Raw genomic sequence first — 21,474 nt, 5'->3', positions numbered from 1 at the left:
ACATACCCCAAGCGACTTACAGCTGTAATCGCAGCAAAAGGTGGCGCTACAAAGTATTAACTTAAGGGGGCTGAATAATTTTGCACGCCCAATTTTTCAGTTTTTGATTTGTTAAAAAAGTTTGAAATATCCAATAAATGTCGTTCCACTTCATGATTGTGTCCCACTTGTTGTTGATTCTTCACAAAAAAATACAGTTTTATATCTTTATGTTTGAAGCCTGAAATGTGGCAAAAGGTCGCAAAGTTCAAGGGGGCCGAATACATTCGCAAGGCACTGTATGTGCTGAAAGGTGATGCATGGTGTTACCCACTAGATCAGGGATGGGTAATTATGTTCTCTCTTGTTGTGTCAGTCACTGATAGTCACTCAATTAGCACATGTCATTTTTTATATTGGTTAGTTAGTCTATCGGCCAGTTATCTAAACTTAGTAATCATGGTCGACTTACTGGCTTACTGGGGGGGGGCATTGATTTCAGTCTCATTCAGATATCCTATTAAAACCTGTAAACATTTTCCTCCACCCTTTGGAAAAAATGTAGAATTGCAATAAATTAGCTGTAACACAGAAAATGTTCATCTCTGCCCTGTGGCAAAATGAGTAGAAATGCATTAAATTAGATTTAAACCAGCATCTTTTCCTCTCCGTCCCATGGCAAAATGTGTAGAATTGCACAAAATGAACTCTCAAACGTAAAAATGTTCTCTCCGCTGTCGGGGGGGTGGGGGAGTGCACATGTGGGTATGCAGACCAGTGAGCAACTGCGTCCCCCTCATGATGAGTTCTGATATTTTGTGGCCCCCACTCCCATCAAACTTCCCCATCCCTGCACCAGACCAACCCCAGGCCACCCTACAATATGTTTTTAACTCTATCTGACATGATTTACAGCTTCTCAAATCGGGGGATGACCATTCAGACAAATTGAATCTGGAGGATGATGAACTTTAGGTGTCGTCCTCCAAGCCAGTCAATGAATTGTGATCTTTGTTCATGGCCTTGAGGGGAAAAAAAGAGATTGCTTGAGAGAGTGAACGATTGTAGAGACAGACTCGTGTCAGCCCACGATTTGAGCATTTTACATTTGAGAGACAGAGTGTTTAGGTAATTAAACCTGCCTTTTTGGAAAGCACTTTGTGCTAATCTGCTAGGCTAAGCTTTCAGTGAAGCCAGACCACCAGATGGATTTTGTGTGGAAATGGAGTCTATAGCGTGACTCACTGGTTCTGTGACCCCTGCTGCATGTCAGTGTTTACAGTCCCGTTTTTTCACAAGTCAATTGAGCTCTATTGTTTGGCCTCTCTGACATACTGATGGGAAATATAATGCATATCAATCACACAGCTAGGCCCGTTAATATTTTCTCCCAGAGAGGCAACAGTCTAGAAATATGACAACATTCTGAGATAATCTTATGAAGCAACAAAGATGAGTCCTCTGTGGCGATTCATTTCCATTTCTCTTTCATTTCTCGTTCATTTCTCATTCATTTCATCTCAGTCTCATCTCAGATGCCGCCATTCCGGGCTAATATAAAGTCAAGCAGAGTGAGTCATCATTGATAGATAGCTCAGGCAGGGGAGCTGTATTTTTAATGAGATTACACGGGGATACATAGACAGAAATAGAGTCCCTCTCTGCTTTGATCATGCACCATCCACAACAGACACTTTTTATTCCCTGTCTCCTCGATGCATCTTTAACTATACCTGTCAGAAAAATTAACTAAATAAATTAAACTATTACCTGTCAGAGGCTGACTGAAGGTGGTGAAATGGATAGGGGGGAAAGGAGGAGGTTAAGGTGCTATGTTGTTAATCATTAATGACATCACGGGCTTGGGAAAAAAAGCTACTCAGAAATGTCTGTGGTACAAAATAGAGTGCTTTACTTCCTCCTGGCTGCCTTAGGTCGAAACGCCAAGGCTCGGTTGATCATCGAGCACTAAAAGAAGTAGACATGTGGCCCTTCACCCGTCACGACATTGGTTATTTTTGGAGAAAGGTAATCGCAGTGAGGAATATCAAGAGCCATTTGGGGGAATGTAGATGGACAGGTGTTAGCAGAGAGGAGCGGTTGTATGGACGGTTCTCTAATTGAGTCTGACACTTCTTGGGACAGCATCTATCCTGAATGGATTGGTATTGACACTGAGGTTAACCAGATAGATACAAGCCACTACACAAACGTCTCAGCTTCGAGGCAAAACAAACAGAATGTTTTGTGCATTCTTTTTCTAAGTCCTATGACCTTCTGATCCAGTGTTTCTCAACCTTTTTGGTACCAGTCCCAGGCTCGGGCAAGCAATGGTCCTTCCTGTACCAGGGATTGACAACCAATGGCCCTTCCTATACCAGGGATTGACAACCAATGGCCCTTCCTATACTAGGGATTGACTACCAATGGCCCTTCCTATACCAGGGATTGACAACCAATGGCCCTTCCTATACCAGGGATTGACAACCAATGGCCCTTCCTATACCAGGGATTGACAACCAATGGCCCTTCCTATACCAGGGATTGACAACCAATGGCCCTTCCTATACCAGGGATTGACAACCAATGGCCCTTCCTATACCAGGGATGGACAAGCAATGGTCCTTCCTCCTTGTGGACAGCTAACAATGCAATTAGCACTTGAGAACCTTCTCAGGAACTGGTTGGCATCATCTCTGGAACTGGTTGGCATCATCTCTGGGACTGGTTGGCATCATCTCAGGAACTGGTTGGCATCATCTCTGGGACTGGTTGGCATCATCTCTGGGACTGGTTGGCATCATCTCTGGGACTGGTTGGCATCATCTCTGGGACTGGTTGGCATCATCTCTGGGACTGATTGGCATCATCTCTGGGACTGGTTGGCATCATCTCAGGAACTGGTTGGCATCATCTCTGGGACTGGTTGGCATCATTTCTGGGACTGGTTGGCATCATCTCTGGGACTGGTTGGCATCATCTGGGACTGGTTGGCATCATCTCAGGAACAGGTTGGCATCATCTCTGGGACTGATTGGCATCATCTATGGAATTGGTTGGCATCATCTCAGGAACTGGTTGGCATCATGTCAGGAACTGGTTGGCATCATCTCTGCGACTGGATGGCATCATCTCTGGGACTGGTTGGCATCATCTCTGGGACTGATTGGCATCATCTCAGGAACTGGTTGGCATCATGTCGGGAACTGGTTGGCATCATCTCAGGAACTGGTTGGCATCATCTCAGGAACTGGTTGGCATCATGTCAGGAACTGGTTGGCATCATCTCTGCGACTGGATGTCATCATCTCTGCGACTGGATGGCATCATCTCTGCGACTGGATGGCATCATCTCTGGGACTGGTTGGCATCATCTCTGGGACTGGTAGGCATCATCTCTGCGACTGGTTGGCATCATCTCTGGGACTGGTTGGCATCATCTCTGGGACTGGTTGGCATCATCTCTGGGACTGGTTGGCATCATCTCTGAGACCGGTATTGGTTCGGGGGCTGGTTGGCATCATCTCTGAGACTGGTATCGGTTCGGGGGCTGGTTGGCATCATCTCTGAGACCGGTATCAGTTCGGGGGCTGGTTGACATCATCTCTGAGACCAGTATCTGTTCGGGGGCTGGTTGACATCATCTCTGAGACTGGTATCGGTTCGGGGGCTGGTTGACATCATCTCTGAGACTGGTATCGGTTCGGGGGCTGGTTGACATCATCTCTGAGACCGGCATCATCTCTGTGACTGGTTGACATCATCTCTGAGACCGGTATCTGTTCGGGGGCCAGATATTGAGAAACAATTAAGGTACTGCCTCATGAAAGAGCATCTTCGGGGAGGAGAAGACTGATTTGTCTTAACTCTGATTCCATTGGCTGACTTATTTTCTCTGTTTATTGAGCAGTCTGCTGTGGGAGTAGTCAATTCCATTGAGAGCCCAGGTGACCTTAGTGAGCAGTACAATCGGCTAACCGATCGCAGGGGTATCAGGGCTGTGACAGGCAGTCGTTGTATCCGTGCTCGTACCATTGCCCCAAGCAGCTGCTACAGCACTGAGATGTGGGCTTTGTGTACTCTGCTTTAGAGAACATCCGCTGTCGTGGCAGATTTGGCTTTCCACCTGAATCTAAAGAAGGTCTCCATCAAAGGAATAATTTATAGTCTAATAAAAAAGCCATCACGTTGGGTTAGGTGGCCATTTTGTTTGAGGTATCGTATATTTAAAGGCCCAGTAAGTAAGTTAGACGTCTTCCTCATAATATATTTGTCATCGTGATTGATTTGGGTTATGCACCTTGAAATTCCCATCAAAGCCTATTTTCTAGAATCTACCGTCATGGTTGGTTTTCATTAACGGGAAATCAATCTAATGTGAGTTCAGATCATTTGTAGTGTAACCTGTTAAATTAACTTAACACTCCAATGATCCTAGAACCATGGAGCATGCACAACCTATCTAATCCTACTCAGATGATGACTGTAGTACATATCAAATTGAAAGGGACAAGCCATGAAAGAAGACCACACCACCTTGATCTTGATGTTAATTCCCAGATCTATCCATCTACCCATGCAGTCACAGTGTCCTTCCTATTATAGGCCTAAGTTGAAAGGCTAGTATGGGCCCAGTGGGAAGCGGTACTGAGACTTACCCTGGCCTATGTCTCCAATGGAGCATTAATCAACTGTAATCATTACTGCAGGGATGCCAAGTGAATTTAAAGTAGGAGCAGCTGGAGGCCACGAGGAGGGCTTTGGTTGTGTGGGGAGGGGGGGGGGGGTGATTGGTTACTGTGGTGGTGTCAACCTCATCTGAACGAACAGATGGATGGACAAACAGACAGACAAGACAGACAGGACAGACAAGACAGACAGGACAGACCGGACAGACAGACGGAAAGACAAGACAGCTCATGATTAAATCTGTCTTGTACAAAAGCCTTTGCCCTTTGTGATTCAGATCAACTCTTTCCAGGGGAAATTAATTTGGTCATGTGCTTAAAAATTAAAGTACATAAAACATGAAAACACAGAAACTACACAAAATAATTCATTCAAATTGCCATAGCAACACATTTAAAATGAAAGTGTAATATGCTGTATACTCGAGGGACCAACATACTATTTATTATACAGCCTGGTTGTTGGAATTAAAGAGTCTGTTTTAATTTTATTTTGAAGAAGTTTCTTTCCTTTTGTCCAGCTGCTGCTGTGACTGAATTTTGAGTGAAGGGGATGAGCACTGTCCTGTGAAATACTTTCAAGTTTTAGGAGGATGAGTTCTGAGTCAAGGGGATGAGCACTGTCCTGTGAAATACTTTCAAGTTTTAGGAGGATGAGTTCTGAGTGAAGGGGATGAGCACTGTCCTGTAAAATACTTTCACGTTTTAGGAGGATGAGTTCTGAGTGAAGGGGATGAGCACTGTCCTGTAAAATACTTTCACGTTTTAGGAGGATGAGTTCTGAGTGAAGGGGATGAGCACTGTCCTGTAAAATACTTTCACGTTTTAGAAGGATGAGTTCTGAGTGAAGGGGATGAGCACTGTCCTGTAAAATACTTTCACGTTTTAGGAGGATGAGTTCTGAGTGAAGGGGATGAGCACTGTCCTGTAAAATACTTTCACGTTTTAGGAGGATGAGTTCTGAGTGAAGGGGATGAGCACTGTCCTGTAAAATACTTTCACGTTTTAGGAGGATGAGTTCTGAGTGAAGGGGATGAGCACTGTCCTGTAAAATACTTTCACGTTTTAGGAGGATGAGTTCTGAGTGAAGGGGATGAGCACTGTCCTGTAAAATACTTTCACGTTTTAGGAGGATGAGTTCTGAGTGAAGGGGATGAGCACTGTCCTGTAAAATACTTTCACGTTTTAGGAGGATGAGTTCTGAGTGAAGGGGATGAGCACTGTCCTGTAAAATACTTTCACGTTTTAGGAGGATGAGTTCTGAGTGAAGGGGATGAGCACTGTCCTGTAAAATACTTTCACGTTTTAGGAGGATGAGTTCTGAGTGAAGGGGATGAGCACTGTCCTGTAAAATACTTTCACGTTTTAGGAGGATGAGTTCTGAGTGAAGGGGATGAGCACTGTCCTGTAAAATACTTTCACGTTTTAGGAGGATGAGTTCTGAGTGAAGGGGATGAGCACTGTCCTGTAAAATACTTTCACGTTTTAGAAGGATGAGTTCTGAGTGAAGGGGATGAGCACTGTCCTGTAAAATACTTTCACGTTTTAGGAGGATGAGTTCTGAGTGAAGGGGATGAGCACTGTCCTGTAAAATACTTTCACGTTTTAGGAGGATGAGTTCTGAGTGAAGGGGATGAGCACTGTCCTGTAAAATACTTTCACGTTTTAGGAGGATGAGTTCTGAGTGAAGGGGATGAGCACTGTCCTGTAAAATACTTTCACGTTTTAGGAGGATGAGTTCTGAGTGAAGGGGATGAGCACTGTCCTGTAAAATACTTTCACGTTTTAGGAGGATGAGTTCTGAGTGAAGGGGATGAGCACTGTCCTGTAAAATACTTTCACGTTTTAGGAGGATGAGTTCTGAGTGAAGGGGATGAGCACTGTCCTGTAAAATACTTTCACGTTTTAGGAGGATGAGTTCTGAGTGAAGGGGATGAGCACTGTCCTGTGAAATACTTTCACGTTTTAGGAGGATGAGTTCTGAGTGAAGGGGATGAGCACTGTCCTGTAAAATACTTTCACGTTTTAGGAGGATGAGTTCTGAGTGAAGGGGATGAGCACTGTCCTGTAAAATACTTTCACGTTTTAGGAGGATGAGTTCTGAGTGAAGGGGATGAGCACTGTCCTGTGAAATACTTTCACGTTTTAGGAGGATGAGTTCTGAGTGAAGGGGATGAGCACTGTCCTGTGAAATACTTTCACGTTTTAGGAGGATGAGTTTTAAGTGAAGGGGATGAGCACTGTCCTGTGAAATACTTTCACGGTTTATGAGGATGAATTTGGTGTACAGGTTGGCGGCTGATTCATGATCTATACCAATTATCCTTCCCGCCGTCTCAATCAAGCACTGAATCTTGACTTGGTCTGACACTCTCTTGTTTCCAAACATGCATATCAGATCAAAGGACAGCACACTGCAGGACAGATTTATAGAAAATGTGTAAGATATGGCGGTCGTCATTAAAATGGTTTAGTTTGCGTTAATGAAAACGTTCTCTGTTGCAATTTCACTCTATAGACAGATTCCCCATTAATCTTCGTAGTGAAATTCTGTTCCTTCTCAAATCGATATCCATCTCTTTTGTTTTATTAACGTTTTATTTCAAGGAAGTTATCTGAACACCACTGGACGAATTTTGCCGTTTCTCTGTCAAAACCTTGAAGAGAGGCTCGGTCTGGGTGGAGGAGACGTTTCCCTGTCATAACCTTGAAGAGAGGCTCGGTCTGGGTGGAGGAGACGTTTCCCTGTCAAAACCTTGAAGAGAGGCTTGGTCTGGGTGGAGGAGACATTTCCCTGTCAAAACCTTGAAGAGAGGCTCGGTCTGGGTGGAGGAGACGTTTCCCTGTCAAAACCTTGAAGAGAGGCTCGGTCTGGGTGGAGGAGACGTTTCCCTGTCAAAACCTTGAAGAGAGGCTTGGTCTGGGTGGAGGAGACGTTTCCCTGTCAAAACCTTGAAGAGAGGCTCGGTCTGGGTGGAGGAGACGTTTCCCTGTCAAAACCTTGAAGAGAGGCTTGGTCTGGGTGGAGGAGACGTTTCCCTGTCAAAACCTTGAAGAGAGGCTCGGTCTGGGTGGAGGAGACCCACGACAGCGGTGTCATCTGCATATTTAAAACACTTGTGGGCTGCGTCAGAGGCTTGACAATCGTTTGTGTACAGTACAGTGTGTACAGTTTCGTCGGCCGCTGGGTGGCTGGCTGGGGCTGTAATGGGGCTGTTGATTGGACGAATGGGGGCTGTAATGGGGCTGTTGATTGGACGAATGGGGACGGTGAGGGGCATCATGATACATTTGGCACCGCCATCACTGTTCTGTAGATTTATCAGATGCCGATGTTCCGCGGATGGTGCACAGATGTACTAATTACGCCACAACTAAAATACTTCAAGGACACAGAGATAATGCCATAATCAATACAGAAAGTACTGTAACAACACTCTAGGAGCCTGTGAGACGTGTGTGTGTGTGTGTGTGTGTGTGTGTGTGTGTGTGTGTGTGTGTGTGTGTGTGTGTGTGTGTGTGTGTGTGTGTGTGTGTGTGTGTGTGTGTGTGTGTGTGTGTGTGTGTGTGTGTGTGTGTGTGTGTGTGTGTGTGTGTGTGTGTGTGTGTATATATATAGATATGTCAGCCCATAATAAGTGTGTGTCTCTCTGCCGTCTCCAGATGACAGTGCGTCGGCAGCCAGCAGCATGGAGGTGACGGACCGCATCGCCTCCCTGGAGCAGCGCGTCCAGATGCAAGAGGATGAGATCCAGCTGCTCAAGTCAGCGCTGGCCGACGTGGTGCGCCGCCTCAGCATCTCTGAGGAGCAAAACGCCATGACCAATAGGAGGGGGCCCACCAAAGGTAACTGATGATTCACGCACATACAGGCACAGACGTAGACACGTACACACACCCACACGCACACCCACACGCACACACACACACACACACACACACACACACACATACAGGTAGATGCAAAACCTTAACCCCTTTCGGTGACAAACAGAAAGTCACCCATCCCAGTCCCACCTCTTCCTCTTCTTCATCCATCTTTTATCCTCCTCTTCTTCTCTCCTGGACTCTGTGTGTATCTACAGCTGTAGACCCAGCTGTGATGAAAATATCCCCCTCATCAGAAAGCAATGTTGGAAAGCCAGGTAGGATCTGTCCCCTCTAACAACCTTACCAAGCACTGCCATGTGTCTATGGAGTCTACTGTGTTTAATGTACGGTGTGCATTTCCAGACATCCCTTCTACCTATGACATAATGAAGTAGGGATGTCTGGAAATGTACATTATACTACTGAACACTGCTGTCTACTAAGCACCGGTGTCTACTGAGCACTGGTGTCTACTGAGCACTGGTGTCTACTGAGCACTGGTGTCTACTGAGCACTGGTGTCTACTGAGCACTGGTGTTTACTGAGCACTGGTGTCTACTGAGCACTGGTGTTTACTGGTCACTGGTGTCTACTGAGCACTGGTGTCCACTAAGCACTGGTGTCTACTGATCATTGGTGTCTACTGAGCACTGGTGTCTACTGAGCACTGATGTCTACTGAGCACTGGTGTCTACTGAGCACTGATGTCTACTGAGCACTGGTGTTTACTGATCACTGGTGTCTACTGTGACACAGTCAATGGAGAGCATTCTGATGTTGGTGGTGCTCCAGACTGCATGCCATTCCAGTCACACAGAGTGGGTGAGAGGTGGTATGCTGTGGAAACACTTGCATGGTTTTTCCTTAATTCTAGCATGTGCTGACACCCACACTAAATCATATTATGTGGCAACAATTCACAGACAACAACAGTGAGAACATCATAATTCGCAGTGCACCTAGTTTTGTAGCTGAATTTAGTCACATGATGCATATTTTGGCTGTGAGAGTATGAGTCATCTCTCTCTCTCTCTCTACTCTCTCTCTCTCTGCTCTCTCTCTCTCTCTCTTCTCTCTCTCTCTGTCTCCTCCTCTCTCTGTCTCTCTCTCGCTCTCTCTCTCTCTCTCTCTCTCGTCTCTCTCTCCCTCTGTCTCTCTCTGCTCTCTCTCTCTCTCTGCTCTCTCTCTCTCTGCACTCTCTCATTCTCTGCTCTCTCTCTCTCTGCTCTCTCTCTCTCTCTCTCTCTCTCTCTCTCTGCTCTCTCTCCTACTCTCTCTCTGTCTCTCTCTATCTCTGATGTCTCTCTCTCTGCTCTCTCTCTCTCTTTGCTCTCTCTCTCTCTCTGCCTGGTGTGTCTGTTTGGTCTAATTCTGCTATATCTTCTGCCAGTATGCCCTGCCAAGAGTGATTCTACTGCATACACACACACACACAAACACACACACACCCGCACACACCCACCCACGCACACACATGCAACCACGCATACACTTGCGTTCCAGCAGGGCCAAGCAAGCATATAACAAACCCCACCAGCTTTATCTGCAGTGATAAATATTTTATAGTCACTGTTCTGCCATCCATACAAATACAGGCCTGGCAACCCCTATCAGTGCTGTTAGCAATAATGCTGAGGGAGTTAAGTGGGCCCGTGATGATGTTAGAATGGAGTCACTCAAGGTGTGAGTGATGTTCTAGCAGAGTGACTGACTGCACATATAGAGGCAGGATTTCTAATAAAAGAACAGAAGTCTGCAGACCCCATATGCCGCTCCTGTTCTTTAATCCTGCGTCCACATACAATATACAGTACACAATGTTTCAGCTGCAGCAGACTAGTCAAGTTGGAGGCTGATGATGGAGGCTGTTGATGAAGGCTATTGATGAAGGCTGTTGATGAAGACTGATGATGAAGGCTATTGATGAAAGGTGTTGATGAAGGCTGTTGATGAAGGCTATTGATGAAGGCTGATGATGAAGGCTATTGATGAAGGCTGTTGATGAAGGCTATTGATGAAGGCTGATGATGAAGGCTGTTGATGAAGGCTGATGATGAAGGCTATTGATGAAGGCTATTGATGAAGGCTGATGATGAAGGCTATTGATGAAGGCTGATGATGAAGGCTGATGATGAAGGCTGATGATCAATGCTGATGATGAAGGCTGATGATCAATGCTGATGATGAAGGCTGATGATGAAGGCTGATGATCAATGCTGATGATGAAGGCTGATGATCAATGCTGATGATGAATGCTGATGATGAAGGCTGATGATGAAGGCTATTGATGAAGGCTATTGATGAAGGCTGATGATGAAGGCTATTGATGAAGGCTGATGATGAAGGCTGATGATGAAGGCTGATGATCAATGCTGATGATGAAGGCTGATGATCAATGCTGATGATGAAGGCTGATGATGAAGGATGATGATCAATGCTGATGATGAAGGCTGATGATCAATGCTGATGATGAAGGCTGATGATGAAGGCTGATGACCAATGCTGATGATGAAGGCTGATGATCAATGCTGATGATGAAGGCTGATGATGAAGGCTGATGATGAAGGCTGATGATGAAGGCTATTGATGAAGGCTATTGATGAAGGCTGATGATGAAGGCTATTGATGAAGGCTGATGATCAATGCTGATGATGAAGGCTGATGATCAATGCTGATGATGAAGGCTGATGATGAAGGCTGATGATGAAGGCTGATGATGAAGGCTGATGATCAATGCTGATGATGAAGGCTGATGATCAATGCTGATGATGAAGGCTGATGATGAAGGCTGATGATGAAGGCTGATGATGAAGGCTGATGAAGGCTGATGATGAAGGCTGATGATCAAATCACATTTTATTGGTCAAATATAAAAATGTAAATTTTTCAATAACACAAAAGGTTGATTGATTTTTGTTACACCTTACCGTGAAATGCTTACAAGCCCTAAACCAGCAATGCAGTTATAAGAAAATAGAGTTAATAAAATAATACAAGTAAAACAAGTAACCCAATACTGAGTCAATGTGTGGGGGTAGGAGTAAAGTGACTATTCATAGATAATAAACAGCGAGTAGCAGCAGGGGTGGGGGGGGGCACACAATGCAATTAGTCCGGGTAGCCATTTGATTACCTGTTCAGTAGTCTTATGGCTTGGGGGTAAAAACTGTTGAGAAGCCTCTTGGACCTAGACTTGGCACTCCGGTACCGCTTGCCATGCGGTAGCAGAGAGAACAGTCTATGACTGGGGTGGCTGGAGTCTTTGACAATTCTTAGGGCCTTCCTCTGACACCGCCTGGTGTAGAGGTCCTGGATGGCAGGAAGCTTAGCCCCAGTGATGTACTGGGCCGTACGCACTACCCTCTGTAGTGCCTTGCGGTCAGAGGCTGAGCAATTACTGTACCAGGCAGTGATGCAATCTCAGGACCCATGCCAAATCTTTTTAGTTTCCTGAGGGGGAATAGGCTTTGTCGTGCCCTCTTCACAAATGTCTTGGTGTGTTTGGAGAAGTATACTGTATATATTACATATAACCCTAACCCTGAGTGGGCTTTTCTTCCATCATCAGTATTTTTTGGGACTAGATCCGGTAAAGACATACTGACACCCTCTTCTGCTAAGTTCTAATCAGGTTCTAGAGTTAAACATATCTGTCACGTTCAGTACGTCATCCCACGACTCAGCTCAGTCCCATTTTCCATCAGTCTATTAGTGGTACATCTCTTGGTCGAGGGCCATTTATTGACTTCCAACTCCGTTCAAAACGACAGAGGTCAGAAGACCAGTGGAAGTGTCTTGTATTGGGTATGCTTCCATGTGATCAATTCCAGTGGGGCAAACTTGGCAAAACCGGTTAAACTGACGTTATAATTACATAATTTCTATCCGTTTCTGGTTATTATGCCATCGGATTTTAATGACAACGCTGGGATGTCTCCAAAGCATTGTATTCAACCTTTCCTATAAATTATTGCCTTTACATTTCTGGTTCGTTCACTTCACACCCGACTATGACAGTTCCCAACAGCTAGTCACCTTTGAGGAGTGGTTATTTTCTGTATGTTGAAGCTGGTTCAGGGCAGATCATCAGTTGCAGCTGGTTCAATGCAAAGCCCCACTTACTCTGTGCTACTGTGTGTGTTTGTTTTACAGCCAGACCCATGATGGCTGCCCTCCCTCTAAGGCCCATGGTCAACAACGGCACTGTCCTACCAAAGAAAAGTGGCGGCACGCTACCGTCCCTCTCCAGCTCCAGGAAGGATGCTGCTGCAACAGCAACCAAGAGGTAAACAGCTCAAATTGCTTCCATTACCTTTTGGTAGGCCTAAATCCAGGAGTTTTCCTGACCACGTGACCTGATAGAGGTTCAGTTTATGAGACATAGGGTCAGTTTATTTATTTATTTTTATTTCACCTTTATTTAACCAGGTAGGCTAGTTGAGAACAAATTCTCATTTACAACTGCGACCTGGCCAAGATAAAGCATAGCAGTGTGAACAGACAACAACACAGAGTTACACATGGAGTAAACAATAAACAATAAACAAGTCAATAACATAGTAGAAAAAAAAAATCTATATACATTGTGTGCAAAAGGCATGAGGAGGTAGGCATGAGGCATGAGGAGTGTTTATGAGACATATGGTCAGTTTATGAGACATGGGGTCAGTTTATGAGACATGGGGTCAGTTTATGAGACATGGGGTCAGTTTATGAGACATAGGGTCAGTTTATGAGACATGGGGTCAGTTTATGAGACATAGGGTCAGTTTATGAGACATGGGGTCAGTTTATGAGACATAGGGTCAGTTTATGAGACATAGTTTATGGTAGGGTCAGTTTATGAGACATAGGGTCAGTTTATGAGACATAGGGTCAGTTTATGAGACATAGGGTCAGTTTATGAGACATAGGGTCAGTTTATGAGACATAGGGTCAGTTTATGAGACATAGGGTCAGTTTATGAGACATAGGGTCAGTTTATGAGACATCTTTCACCAGTATTTTTTCTTGCTTTGAGTAAAACCAACCCTAGTGTTTTAGTGTTGACTAATTTATCCTTTAAAAACAGTAATGACTCTGTTCCAAGCAGACAACCACCATTTGTTCTTGTTTGCTGCCAGCTGGCAGTATGAATAGCTAAACGTAGTCAAAGTCAGCTATACCCTAAAGCTCAATACGTGGACACTATTGAAATACACAATTCTACCAGAACAAAAATATCATACAACGTAGGAAATCATCCCAAATGTGGTGTGTTTATTTGATTAGTCCACTAAGTCGACACATTGTCTCCTACAAATACACATTATGTCTCCTACAAACCCACATTATGTCTCCTACAAACCCACATTATGTCTCCTACAAATCCACATTATGTCTCCTACAAACCCACATTATGTCTCCTACAAAGCCACATTATGTCCCCTAAAAACCCACATTATAACTCCTAAAAATCCACATTATGTATCCTACAAACACACACTATGCCTCCTACTAACCCACATGATGTTTCCTACAAACCCACATTATGTCTCTTACAAACCCTCATTATGTCTCCTATAAACCCACATTATGGATCTTACAAACCCACATTATGTATCCTACAAACCCACATTATGTATCCTACAAACCCACATTATGTCTCCTACAAACCCACCCTGTTTTCTCTTCACTGCATTACTACTGTCTCCTGTTTGGCCTGTCTGTGCCACATCACATTTTTCCGCCCTGGCATAAATATCCCCTCCTCAGAAGGGAGAGCCACTGACATTTTACGTGGATGGTAAAACAAAGGGACAGTGCTGTCACGGCCATCCCCATACCCACCGCCGTGGCATTCAGAGACCAGGCCCCGATTAACTGACTGGGGCTGACTGGGGCAAGGGGAGCACAGGTAATCAATCACTACTGTCAGGGGAACAAAAGGCACTCCTCCACTGATGGTTCTGCCTGGAGTCAAATTATCATAATCCTGGACTGACGAATGGGATGGTGGATGGATGAGACTACAAGACTCTAGAGTAAATTGATGTAAAGAGGAGAAGAGGGAGGGTGGAAGAGTTCCTAATATCGATGCCGTATCAAAGAACCTTCTCCAGACTGAATCAATAGATCTAGAATGATATACACTGAGTCTGCAAAGCATTTAAGAACACCTTCCTAATATTGAGTTGCACCTCCTTTTGCCCTCAGAACAGCCTCCATTCGTCGGGTCATGGACAAATGTGTCAAAAGGGTTTCATGGGGATGCTGGCCCATGTTGACTCCAATGCTTCCCACAGTTGTGTCTAGTTGGCTGGTTGTGTCTAGTTGGCTGGATGTGTCTAGTTGGCTGGATGTGTCTAGTTGGCTGGATGTGTCTAGTTGGCTGGATGTGTCTAGTTGGCTGGATGGCTGGATGTGTCTAGTTGGCTGGATGTGTCTAGTTGGCTGGATGTGTCTAGTTGGCTGGATGTGTCTAGTTGGCTGGATGTGTCTAGTTGGCTGGATGTGTCTAGTTGCTGGTTGTGTCTAGTTGGCTGGATGTGTCTAGTTGGCTGGATGTGTCTAGTTGGCTGGATGTGTCTAGTTGGCTGGATGTGTCTAGTTGGCTGGATGTGTCTAGTTGGCTGGTTGTGTCTAGTTGGCTGGATGTGTCTAGTTGGCTGGATGTGTCTAGTTGGCTGGATGTGTCTAGTTGGCTGGATGTGTCTAGTTGGCTGGATGTGTCTAGTTGGCTGGATGTGTCTAGTTGGCTGGATGTGTCTAGTTGGCTGGATGTGTCTAGTTGGCTGGATGTGTCTAGTTGGCTGGATGTCTTTTGGGTGGTGAACCATTTTGATACACACAGGAAAATGTTGAGCGTGAAAAAACCCAGCAGCATTGCTGTTATTGACACAAACCAGTACACTTGGCACTTACTACCAGACCCCGTTCAAAAGCATTTAAATATTTTGTCTTTCCCATTCACCCTCTGAATGGCAACACGTGCACAATCCATGTCTCAATATTCTCAAGGCTTAAAAATCCTTCTTTAACCTGTCTTCATCCTTTCATCTAAACTGATTGAAGTGGATTTTACAGGTAACATCAATAAGGGATAAGCTTCACCTGGATTCACCTGGTCAGTCTATGTCATGGAAAGAGGAGGTGTTCCTAATGTTCTGTTTGGCCCTAACCCCCCAGACCCAGTCTCTCCATCTGTCTGGCCCTAACCCCCTCCAGACCCAGTCTCTCCATCTGTCTGGCCCTAACCCCCCAGACCCAGTCTCTCCATCTGTCTGGCCCTAACCCCCCAGGCCCAGTCTCTCCAGTCTGGCCCTAACCCCCCAGACCCAGTCTCTCCATCTGTCTGGCCCTAACCCCCCAGACCCAGTCTCTCCAGTCTGGCCCTAACCCCCCAGACCCAGTCTGTCTGTCTGGCCCTAACCCCCCAGGCCCAGTCTCTCCAGTCTGGCCCTAACCCCCCAGACCCAGTCTGTCTGGCCCTAACCCCCCAGACCCAGTCTCTCCATCTGTCTGGCCCTAACCCCCCAGACCCAGTCTCTCCATCTGTCTGGCCCTAACCCCCCAGACCCAGTCTCTCCAGGTCTGGCCCTAACCCCCCAGGCCCAGTCTCTCCATCTGTCTGGCCCTAACCCCCCAGACCCAGTCTCTCTATCTGTCTGGCCCTAACCCCCCAGACCCAGTCTCTCCATCTGTCTGGCCCTAACCCCCCAGACCCAGTCTCTCCAGTCTGTCTGGCCCTAACCCCCCAGACCCAGTCTCTCCAGTCTGTCTGGCCCTAACCCCTCAGACCCAGTCTCTCCAGTCTGTCTGGCCCTAACCCCCCAGACCCAGTCTCTCCAGTCTGGCTGGCCCTAACCCCCCAGACCCAGTCTCTCCAGTCTGGCTGGCCCTAACCCCCCAGACCCAGTCTCTCCAGTCTGGCTGGCCCTAACCCCCCCAGACCCAGTCTCTCCAGTCTGGCTGGCCCTAACCCCTCCTAGCAGGTTAGAGAGTGTCCAGACTGTTACGTTATCATCATCCTAAATGCTCATTATGTTACCTCAATGCTACCCATCCCCCATAGATGAATGAGTCATTTAATTAACAGATAATTTCCATGAACAATGAATAACACCATTCATTATAAAACATCTTTCCCCCTGGAAAGCAGTGGCTACAGTTTCTGATTGGACAATCCTGGTTAAATTAACTTTAAATGGAATGAATTATTTAATAAACAAATGAATGAATCTCTCTCCTTCCCTCTGTGCGTGTGTGTGTGTGTGTGTGTGTGTGTGTGTGTGTGTGTGTGTGTGTGTGTGTGTGTGTGTGTGTGTGTGTGTGTGTGTGTGTGTGTCGGGTCATGGACAAATGTGTCAAAAGTGTTCCACAGGGATGCCCCCCCAGACCCTGTCTCACCAGTCTGTCTGGCCCTAACCCCCCCAGACCCAGTCTCTCCATCTGTCTGGCCCTAACCCCCCAGACCCTGTGTGTGTGTATGTGTGTGTGTGTGTGTGTGTGTGTGTGTGTGTGTGTGTGTGTGTGTGTGTGTGTGTGTGTGTGTGTGTGTGTGAGTGTGTGTGCGCACGCGCGTCTGGCCCTAACCCAGTCTCACCAGTCTGTTTGGCCCTAACCCCCCAGACCCAGTCTCACCAGTCTGTCTGGCCCTAACCCCCCCAGACCCAGTCTCTCCATCTGTCTGGCCCTAACCCCCCCAGAACCAGTCTCACCAGTCTGTCTGGCCCTAACCCAGTCTCACCAGTCTGTCTGGCCCTAACCTCCCAAGACCCAGTCTCTCCATCTGTCTGGCCCTAACCCCCCCAGACCCAGTCTCACCAGTCTGTCTGGCCCTAACCCCCCCAGACCCAGTCTCTCCATCTGTCTGGCCCTAACCCCCCCCCCCCCCCCCCCCAGAACCAGTCTCACCAGTCTGTCTGGCCCTAACCTCCCCAGACCCAGTCTCTCCATCTGTCTGGCCCTAACCCCCCCAGACCCAGTCTCACCAGTCTGTCTGGCCCTAATCTCCCCAGACCCAGTCTCTCCATCTGTCTGGCCCTAACCCCCCCCAGACCCAGTCTCACCAGTCTGTCTGGCCCTAACCCCCCCAGACCCAGTCTTACCAGTCTGTCTGGCCCTCACCCCACCAGACCAGTCTCACCAGTCTGTCTGGCCCTAACCCCCCCCCCCCGCAGACCCAGTCTCAATAGTCTGTCTGGCCCTAACCCCCCCAGACCCAGTCTCACCAGTAACCGTGTGTGTGTTGATTAGATCAACTACATTAGGTGCTGCTCCCATGCCCACCAACGTTGGCAAAATATTTCAATAAAGCCCCCATGGCCTAATTAACTCCATTCCTGATCGAGGTGTGCCTGCTGCCTGACATACCTCAACTAACAAAGACCCCCTCCACCCCACACACACACAACACACACACACATCCCCGGACCCTGTTTCAGAGGGATAACATCAGCCCCAACGGCAGGAGTGAATGGACTTTGGTTTGGTATGCCGGATTAGACTTGAGCCTGGAAGCCATTCTAGCCAATGGACTGCTGATAAGGCCCTTCCTTTGTACAGGCATTTGAATGGGCAGCCCTTTGACATGTTTCAACCATCTCCTCTAATACCCTCACAAATGTGTCCACAGCGGAAAGAGAGGGAAAGGTCTCTCTCTGTCATGGATCAGTAATCTGGTTTCCTAGCATCAGTAATCTGGTTTCCTAGCATAGGGCCTTCCTTTGGTGTTCTATGATGGTCTGTACTTAACAAGGACATATGAGGGATCGTAACAGATACTGGTATTTATAGCTTGCTGGTATGGTCCATGCTTGTCCTTGTCGCTAAAAGGTCAAAATAAAGTTTGAAGTCTTCAATGTTTCAGATGATAGATTATGTTTTCCAGAAGGATTTGCATCTGAAAACCCTCTGAGGGGAAACAGCTAAATAACCACCTATTTTAATGGTATTCCCCAGACAGTTAATGTTGTTCTCTCTTTTAAACTATCACAATAAAGAGAGTCACACACTCCATAAGTCAACATCCAGTAATTTATTGGGTATTTACCAAATAAACACTAAATACATTACTGGGAGTTTATATATGGAGTGTGTGACTCTCTTTATTTTTGATAGATTATAGTTTATTCTCCGTTAGTCAGCACCACACAAAATCATTTTGGTGTGTGTACGCCCGCTCATGTTTTTTATCTTCTCTCTTTTTCCATTCAGTCAGGTTATCATCCATTTTACCATCTCTTCCCCAGACAGAGACATCTTGGGTGTTCATTTCAATAGTTTACAGACAAGTAAAGAAGTACTCCTTTATGCGCCTTAGAAACATAATTCCTTGGACAATATCTTTTAAGCAGCTGTAAAAGGCACCATCGGGTAGTTTTATCGTCCATTTTATCATCTCTCCTCAGCACTGTGAGGAGAACCAACTCCAACGAAACGATGAGCACGCTGACGCGCAAAGACAGCGGAGACTCCAAGAGCAACCGCACCCGTGCCGGCTCCACTGGGAGCAACTCCAGCGGCAAGAGAGCCAGCGAAAGGTACAGCTAGCATAACAACAATGACTGGTCCTTCACAGCCAGACCTGGGTAGTGTTCAGTAGGGCACACCGTAGTGAAATGTTTTGAAACATAAAACTAAAACAAGCAGTTCTTATTGGAAACATACCCGTTTCAGTCCGTTTCAAAACGTTTCACCCGACTGCACATGACCCAGTGTTCGAGTAGTGTTTGTTATCATTCAAAAACTTTATCTGCGCTTGATTGAACATACCTGGTCGCAGTGACGGAAAGTGTTGACACAGCTTTTTTTTTCATCCACCTTGCAGCAAACTGAAGGAGCCCGTTTTCAATACAGGTGAGAGCCAACTGTACTCTAATCATTGATGCCACTCATTGGCTCCCTGTGAGTTAGAAGGTTAATTAAATTTGTCAGCATTGTTTAAATTAACAGACGTGCAAAACAAATATAAGGCATGTTACTAGTTCTTTGCAGGTTAAAGTTAGCGCCTCCTCCCCATCAGGCCAAACTGTGACGTCATAGTGACGTGTTTGGTTGTAATGACGTTGTAACGACGTCATTTCGACCACTTTTGCTCACTTGGTTAATTCTCAGCTCCCAGACTACCACTCAAGGCTGTTCTGTGATGTGCTGTGGTGATGTTTCTGTTGTAACGTGTTGAAAACATTCATCCTCCAAACCATTAATTATCCAACCTTCCATAACCACTTCCATCCTCACATTAATTCCAATTAAGCATTTCAACCTCCATTGTTATCTGATTTCCTTTTTCCTGTTTCCTTACCTGGAGCTATATACCTGTACTACACGTTTTACTGTATGCGTCTGTATACAGTAGTAGTAACAGTAAACACCATGAGATCTCCAGAGTGGTATTGATCACTGGGGAAATTAGATTTGCTGTATCCCATTAGGCTGATTTATCTGGTGTAATTCTCCCTGATTGATCATCACCCCTCTGAACCTGTTGCTGGGGGTTGATTCTTGCTGAACCTTACTGTGGCTGAGGGTTGATTCTTGCTGAACCTTACTGTGGCTGAGGTTTGATTCTTGCTGAACCTTACTGTGGCTGAGGTTTGATTCCAGCAAGACAGTGGGTGGTGATCAGCAGAGAAAATGCACTGGCACCAACATTAACATATCCTTGTTGATGATTTGAATAAATTATTGTCTATAATAGCCTGATCAGACCAGCACAGTCCCAGGGTAGTGTCATAAACCTTCAACCTTAAGGAGAAGTCAACGAGTCAACGAGTCAATGAGGCAACGAGTCAACGAGTCAATGAGTCAATGCAAATAACTGATTACACATAACAGCTATCGAGATGATGCCTGAATAGTCCCAGTGGACACTGTGCCTTCGTATAATCTCAATAGTCCCAATGGACACTGTTCCTTTATATAATCTGAATAGTTCCAATGGACACTGTGCCTTCGTATAATCTGAATAGTCCCAATGGACACTGTTCCTTTATATAATCTGAATAGTCCCAATGGACATTGTGCCTTCGTATAATCTGAATAGTCCCAGTGGATACTGTGCCTTCGTATAATCTCAATAGTCCCAGTGGACATTGTTCCTTTATATAATCTGAATAGTCCCAATGGACACTGTGCCTTCGTATAATCTGAATAGTCCCAATGGACACTGTGCCTTCGTATAATCTGAATAGTCCCAATGGACACTGTGCCTTCGTATAATCTGAATAGTCCCGATTTGCTGTTGATTAGAATCTCTCTATAGTACATCTAATCTTCCACAAATCCATAAGGACCAAACAAGTAACAGAAACACTACATGCTTAGCCTGTGGCCTATGTGAAGTTGTCAGATGCTCCTGTTCAGACTGGTAGATCAGATGGATAGATGAATAGATGGATGGATGGATGATTTGCCTAGATTCAAACAGAAAATACCTCAAGCACAATAGAGTAAGTGTTGTCAAGGCTGAGGCAAGGCGCTTCCATAAAACGTAGGAAGTGGAAGAAGTCCCAATGATGAGCAAATCCAGGTCAGGAGCAGGAAGTCCAGGTCAGGAACAGGAAGTCCAGGTCAGGAACAGGAAGTCCAGGTCAGGAACAGGAAGTCCAGGTCAGGAACAGGAAGCAAAACCTCACCTGGTCCTTCTGTCCCCTTCTCTCTGAACACACAAGGGATGCGACGAGTGACACACTGCAAAGGTAGGTTTTGGTCCTCAAGCCCCCTTACGTTAGCAGCTCTCTGGACATTGTGTTCTCCTAAGGCTTTAGACAAATAGTTCATCTACACATAAAGGAGCTGTATGTGGCGTGGGGGGAGGCCGGGTTATCTGACACACTATGCCACCATCATGGGAATTGCACCCAAAGAAATAGTGTGGTAGCTAAGACCCCTCCATATCACAATATGGCGTAGTCGGCAGGATATTACGTTACACATACCGGGAGCTATTAGA

General features: G+C 46.0%; 1 protein-coding gene across 13 annotated transcripts in view; it reads left to right on the top strand.

The window, feature by feature from the left end:
- The window catches only part of LOC139375415 (EMAP like 1), an 80,307-nt gene that overhangs the window by 38,991 nt on the left and 19,842 nt on the right, over positions 1 to 21,474 (top strand). For 5 of the 13 annotated variants that reach the window (XR_011627792.1, XM_071117189.1, XM_071117187.1 and 2 more), the window contains exons 2-5: positions 8,331 to 8,513; positions 12,690 to 12,822; positions 18,929 to 19,060; positions 19,348 to 19,376. Coding sequence is in view for 10 of the 13 variants with exons in the window: in XM_071117189.1 (XP_070973290.1) it covers positions 8,331 to 8,513; positions 12,690 to 12,822; positions 18,929 to 19,060; positions 19,348 to 19,376 (477 nt within the window). In the remaining 3 variants the exon portion in view is untranslated. Of the gene's footprint in view, positions 1 to 8,330; positions 8,514 to 8,752; positions 8,813 to 12,689; positions 12,823 to 18,928; positions 19,061 to 19,347; positions 19,377 to 21,193; positions 21,221 to 21,474 lie in introns of all 13 variants that reach the window. The other 8 variants (XR_011627790.1, XM_071117181.1, XM_071117180.1 and 5 more) reach the window with 2 other exon arrangements.

The sequence above is a fragment of the Oncorhynchus clarkii genome, chromosome 19, assembly GCF_045791955.1.
Source record: "Oncorhynchus clarkii lewisi isolate Uvic-CL-2024 chromosome 19, UVic_Ocla_1.0, whole genome shotgun sequence".
Lineage (NCBI taxonomy): Eukaryota > Metazoa > Chordata > Actinopteri > Salmoniformes > Salmonidae > Oncorhynchus > Oncorhynchus clarkii.
This window is presented reverse-complemented; position numbering and strand designations above follow the sequence as displayed.